At 60.8% G+C, this 5,797-nt stretch overlaps 2 protein-coding genes across 4 annotated transcripts in view; both read left to right on the top strand.

Annotated features, from left to right (window-relative positions):
- Positions 1-5,797, top strand: part of LOC113490832 (maestro heat-like repeat-containing protein family member 7) — a 23,912-nt gene that overhangs the window by 2,849 nt on the left and 15,266 nt on the right. For 2 of the 3 annotated variants that reach the window (XM_026867427.1, XM_026867428.1), the window contains 3 exons: positions 1,674-1,771; positions 1,918-2,067; positions 2,227-2,381. In XM_026867427.1, the coding sequence (XP_026723228.1) occupies positions 1,763-1,771; positions 1,918-2,067; positions 2,227-2,381 (314 nt within the window). In that variant the 5' untranslated portion in view covers positions 1,674-1,762. Of the gene's footprint in view, positions 1-264; positions 1,534-1,673; positions 1,772-1,917; positions 2,068-2,226; positions 2,382-5,797 lie in introns of those variants that run through there. The other variant, XM_026867426.1, reaches the window with a different exon arrangement.
- On the top strand, positions 2,687-5,585 carry LOC113490833 (maestro heat-like repeat-containing protein family member 7). Its single transcript, XM_026867429.1, has 8 exons — positions 2,687-2,824; positions 3,137-3,274; positions 3,462-3,638; positions 3,982-4,137; positions 4,547-4,648; positions 5,016-5,118; positions 5,265-5,327; positions 5,442-5,585. Exons 1-8 carry the CDS (start codon positions 2,690-2,692, stop codon positions 5,573-5,575), a joined length of 1,008 nt encoding a protein of 335 aa, XP_026723230.1. The 5' UTR covers positions 2,687-2,689; the 3' UTR covers positions 5,576-5,585.

Genomic DNA, 5,797 nt, shown 5'->3' with positions numbered 1-5,797 from the left:
CCTGGAAGGGAAACAGGTTCAAAGCAAGAAAAATGTTTATGCATACCAGAAATGCCACAAGGGGCTGGGATATTATAATGTGACCTTTTAGATGTACCCAATGGCTGAGACATTATAATGTAGTTTCTTAAATGTATCCAATAGAGTTGCAAGTAGTGCATTGTAGAGTGCTTATATAAGGGGTGATTTCTTTCAATAAACTTGAAGCTTGCTCTGTCATTCACATTGAATCGGCTGCTTGCTTCCTCTGCCCGCCGCAGTTGGATATTCAAAATTCCCCAAATTCTCAAACACAGTTGTAAGTAGCCTCAGGACTGACAACTTCATCGTGCCATCAATCAGTGTTACACAGCTCAGCAGAACAAAAGTCTTAACCCAGCTCCCACGGGCGGTGAGCAGCAGCAGGGGGACTATATACAGCAAATGAGGTGATGAAATTTTAAGGCGCCAAGTGATGGACATTATGCCCAGCAATTGATAAGCCGATATAATGAATGCTTTAACCAATGGTTATGACACACTGACCCGATCTGCCGTTATCTCGACCCTTCGAGCCCCTCGCTGGGCTCCAAAAAGGACTCTGGTGGTTTGAACTCGGTCGGAGCCAAACACCACGCAGCGCTCGGTCGCCCTCCCTCCGTCGGGGGAACGGGGGAAGAGAGTGGAGGGACACAAGGAAAACTCGTAGGTTGAGATAACCCCCCCCCAGTTTAGTGATTGTAATAAAACACTAACAGTAATAGAAAGTACAGATGGGTGATGCACAAGGCGATTGCTCAGCACCCACCGACCGATACCCGGCCAGCGCCCCCAACAGAACGGAGATCCTGCCATCGCAAAACACAGCCCTGGGCCTGTGCTCCCTCCCAGCTGGAGAAAATGAACTCTATCCCAGCTGAAACCAGGACACTCTTGTAGCAGATTAAAGGTAGTCTGCGAGTGTCAGAGAGAACTGGACACGGGCGAGCAAACGCCTCAGGTGACCACAAGGGAGAGTCGGGGCAGGCTGGAGTGTTTCTGTGGTGACCAAAGCAGAAGGCCCGGGGGCTGTGCCGGGGTGTGTGAAGCCCCTGGGACCAGCCGGGGGGTACAGGAAGGTGCTGAGGGGACATGATGGGGGCCTGGGGCACCTCGAGAGCAGCCATGGCCCATGGTCCCCATCCCCTGCAGCGGAACCCCTGCCCCGCCCGGCCTGGGTGACGCGTCACAATGTGACCCCTTTGTGACATCGCTCCGTGTCACCCCCGGCACCGTATCTGAGCAGCACAGCCCCGCAGAGTCCGACAAGTCGGGGAAGGGACAGGGCAGGAGCGCAGCGAGGAGACGCCTGAGCACAGCCCACACTTTCCCCACCGCCCCCGGCGTTTAAGTTGAACCCCCCACGGTCCCTCAACCACTTCCCTCCATTTTTGAAGATGGCAGAGAGACCCCCCAGCAGCCCCAGGGTGGTTTGGGAGGAGGTGGGTGCTCCCCAGGAGAGCAGCTCTCCTCCAGAGCCCCACGAGGTGTCCGTGGTCCAGCCCCTGCAGATGGGTGAGTAGACGGCTCCCCGGGGCTGGCTCGATGCCGGGACCCCGTTCCCTCGGTGTGGGGCCATTTAAAGCTCTTCGCCGCCCGGGAGGCTCGTTGGCGAGGGTGGCGTGTCCTACCGACTCTTCCCTGTTTCCCTGTAGGCGAGACACTGCCGGAGGAGGATCCAGAGCTCCGACCAGGGTCCGATTCTGAGAGCACCTCGTTGCTTTCTTGGCTTGAGAGCAGCGACATGACAAAGGTAATGAGCCCCCCCCTCGCAGGGACCCTTGTCCGTGGCATCAGCTCGTGCGAGCAAAGGGACCCAGGGACGGTTGAGCTGATCAGCCGTGCAGCACCGTCGGCATGCTCAGAGTGACACGTCTTCCCCCATCCCTCCTCCCGTAGGTGTTTGGCAAATACCTCCGGCCTTCTCAGAGGACGGACATTCTCCTCATGGCCATCAAGGCCTTGACGTCAGACGATGTCCGGGACAGGCAGAAGGGCACAGATGTCGTGTACATGGCTGTGAGGGACCCCGCGTCCTGGCTGACGGATGTAAGTGCCCCGTGGCTGGACTGTCCTCCTGTGTCAAGACGTGTCAAGCCTTGTTCTTCCCTCCTGCCCTAACCCGGCTCTCTCAGGCACCCCAAACCCTTTCAAGGCAGCAGGGAGGGGTGGGAACGGCAGCACCATCCTTACCCATGTCCCCTCCAGGTGCTAGAAATTATGAGATACATCCACAAATCTGTGGAGCACGTCCGCACGGAGCCAGCCCGCAAGAGCCTGGACTCACTGCTGCTGGTGTTGACAGACTGGAGCCCCAGGGAGACGGTCAGGAGCCTCTTGAGGATCTCTCCAACGTGTGACAGGTACCGGCCCCGACAGCCTTGAGGGCTCGTTCCCCAGGGGGAGAGTGGCCCAGAGACTCTCTGGCTGCCAGACCCACGGCAAACCGCAGGATATCTATCCCCGAGGAGCAGGGCTCTCCATCCCACCACGCTTCCCCCTTCAGCCAGAGCCGGCCAAAGCAGAGCCCCTGCCCCATGGGAACAGAACCTCACCCTCCTCTGCCTCCGCGGGCACCCCGAAATGAGGGGGTGGACAGGGCCGGGGTCCGGAGGAGCCGAGGCAGCTCTGCTGAGCGAGTTGGCTCTGGCTCCGCAGGGCAGCCGTGGCCATGTGGGAGGTGCTGATCTCCGAGTACTGGGCTCTGCGGACAGTCATGTTGGAGCTGGTCGACGTGCTGCAGGACCAGCGGCTGCGCAGGGTGTTCAGCTCTGCCATGGAGGACGCCTGCATCTACCCCATGATTGTGAGTGACCCACACCCAGCCCCAGCGCTCTGCCTTCCTCCTCCTCCTCCACCTCCTCCTTCTCCCAGACCCCTGTGCCACACGCTCAGGCCCACCCCATGCTGGTTTGGCCCCACCAAGCCTGTCCCAGCACAGGCAGTGCTCTGCCTTCCCCCCTGCCTGCATCCCCCTGCCCAGCTCTGGCCCTGGGACAGAGATGTGGGGACTCAGAGGTGGCTTCAAGGGGAAAGGAGACCCTTGCCACGGGCCGTGCCAATGTAGGGGAGGGATCCCTGCAGCTCTGCTTGTCTCTCACCACTGTCTCCATTTTAGCTGCTGGCCAGCGATGACATTGACAACAAGGATTTTGCTGCCCTCTACAATGCCCAGAGGTTCCTGAGGTGTCCCAGCCCGGTGATGCTCTCGCTGGTGCTCACAGGCCTTGTGACACTACCAAAAACACCTGAAATGGTGAGCTGGGGGTCAGCAAGGGGAGCCATGTTTGTAGTCGGAGCCTGTGGGATGTGTTGGCTTGGCCTCATCCAGGAGGATGTGGGGTGGCGGCTCCAAGCACCCTCCCTGCTCTGGAGGGGCTGGGGGGGTGCCTGGGGCGGTATTTCACTGCTTTACAAGAAGGTGACCGGTGTGTTCCGTACAGGCAAGGAAAATGCTGGTGCTGCTGCCCGACATCATGGAGAACTTGCTGGCAGCCAACGCTGATGTCAGGATGAAGGCCCTGATGCTCTTTAACAACGTGATTCATCACATGAAGAGGGAAGAGGCCAACCTCATTGCTCTGAGGCTGGCGGAGAAGCTCCTGCCCCTCTTCGATGATGTAAGGCGGCAGCCAGAGCTGAGGCAATGGGTGAAGGACCTTCAGCTCCAGCCCTGCAGGCAGCATTTGGGCAGGGGTGCCTCACTGGCTCCTCTTGTGTGGCCTTTCAGGGTGCTTCCCACTCTCTTTCCATGGCCTTTCCAAGCTCTTCCCCTCCCCGCTCCTCTTCCACGGCCTTTCAGTGCTCCGGGGCCGTTGAGCTGCAGCTGCAGGTCTGGCCGACGGCTCCTGGTTCAGGATCCAACCCCGGAGCAGCTCCTCTCCCCCCGCCACGCTAACGCCCCTGCTCCCCGTGGGAGAGGAGCAGCTGGTGCTGAGCTGCTTCTGTCCTCCTCCCTGCCAGGAGTGCAGCCGGGTGCGGGAGCTCTCCATCAGCCTCTTCAAAGATGTGATGAAGACCGTGGTGGGGAGAAACACCAAAAAAATGGAGGAGAAAGTGCAGGGTGTGGTGCTGCCGCTGTTCTTCCACACCAACGAGAAGATCGAGAGCGTCTCCAAGGTGCAGTGATTAGTGACTGGTGTCGCGGGGAGGGGCGTGCTGACACCATGGGGGTGGCCTGGGCATGAGGGTAAAGGGAAATGTGTGTCACCACAGGATCCCGCTGTGCTGGTCCCACCTCCACCGGCCTCCTTCCCCTCTGCTGCAGAGCTGGAGGGAGAAGTGGGAGCCCCCCAGCCCACAGGAAGGGTCCCTGCAGCCCCAGCACCAGCAGGGCTTGGGAACTGGGCACAGACATTTCCGTGCTCAGCAGCGGCCTGTGGCCACCAAGCACATGAGTCCCCACGGGCTTTGAGAGCTTTGAGTCCCCATCTCTGTCCCCCGGGGCTGTGCCAGGCCCAGAGCAGGAGGATGCCAGCTCTCCTTCCCTGGGCTCTGATGCCATCTCCCAGCCTCTGCTTCTCCGCAGGCTTCCTGGAACACCCTCCGTGCCTCTGCAGAGTTCCTGGGCTGGAGGAGGCTCAGCTTCCTGGCTGAGACAGAGCAGGCACACCAGATCAGAGAGTGCTTGGTGAGGACAACCCCCAAACCCCCGGGCCGGGCTGGACGGGGGCTGCAGCCGTGCCTGGGGGGGCTGTGCCGCTCTGCATCGCGGCCCTGCTCCAGCCCCGCTGCTCCAGCTGCACCCTCCTTCCCTGCCCTCCAGCACGCAGCCCCCAGGGGCTCTTCTCCAGGAGAGCCCGACCCAGCTGGGCCCTGGCAGCGGGACGGAGGGGTCTCAGCACCCCCAGCCCCCTCTGCCTGCAGCTCTCTCTGGCCCTCAGCCCCACGGGGCTCCTGGCTGGGAGACGGGAGTCACTGGGAGGGAGTGGTGGGAGGGACTGGTCCGGACAGCTGCGGAGGGTCCGTACCAGCCCTGTGCCCTTGTGCTCCCTCAGATAACGCACAAGAGGAACAGCGTGGACGAGTATCTGCGCCAGAGCCTGCCCTACGTGGAGAACCCTCAGGCCACCGTGCGGGAGGAGGCCGTCAGGTTCATCGGTGAGTGCCCAGACCCATTTCGGGCCACCCAGCCCCAGTCCCCACTGGTGGGCTCGCTGGGGGCCTTGATGGGTCCCACTGCCCCCTTGCCGGGGGACAGCCCTGCCCAGGGGGATCAGAGTTCTGACATTAGTTCTGTGCCCCAGGTCTTGCTGCGCGGCACCAGAGGATCCTCAGGCTGGAGAAGCTGTGGGACATCTGCCACAGTGAGTAGGGGCAGTGCTGTGCTGGCGCGGGCTGCTGGGGCAGGAGACAAAGCCTGGGCTCCTGGGCTCTCTGCAGGCAGGGGGGGTTCACCTCTGCTCTGTTTCCTTCTCTTGCAGCCCTCCAGTCCTTGGGCAAAGACGCTGAGTTCTCCATCAGGTCCCTGGCAGCTCAGACCATCCTCATCCTGACAGCTCTAAAGCAGAAGCCAAAGTCAGGATGGAGCCTGTGGTCACTGTGCTGCTGCGCCTGATGAGTCTCGGAGAGGTGCAGGTCTTGGGGAAACGGCTGTACTTCAATAAATCTTTTTATAAATCAGGCTGGTGCAACAAGCCCAGTCCCATGGTGTGCTTCCCGCGGAGACCCCTCCCAAGCTGTGTCCCTCTGCTGCTGCCCCCAGGGCCCCACACACAGGGTGTCCCGCGAGACCACAAAGCCCAGAGAGGAGAAGGAGGAGGAGGAGGAGGAGGAGGAG

Source organism: Athene cunicularia, unplaced genomic scaffold, assembly GCF_003259725.1.
Source record: "Athene cunicularia isolate RWA unplaced genomic scaffold, athCun1 SCF_36, whole genome shotgun sequence".
Lineage (NCBI taxonomy): Eukaryota > Metazoa > Chordata > Aves > Strigiformes > Strigidae > Athene > Athene cunicularia.
Note: the sequence above shows the minus strand (reverse complement) of the source record. Positions and strands in the feature narration are given on the sequence as shown.

Bases quoted from the DNA above. Each gene is read 5' to 3' on its own strand.
- LOC113490833 (XM_026867429.1), top strand. From the start codon at position 2,690: ATGTGGGAGGTGCTGATCTCCGAGTACTGGGCTCTGCGGACAGTCATG. The intron at 5,119-5,264 runs GTGAGTGCCCAG...TCTGTGCCCCAG, and splicing joins GGAGGCCGTCAGGTTCATCG to GTCTTGCTGCGCGGCACCAG. The intron at 5,328-5,441 runs AGTAGGGGCAGT...CTTCTCTTGCAG, and splicing joins GTGGGACATCTGCCACAGTG to CCCTCCAGTCCTTGGGCAAA.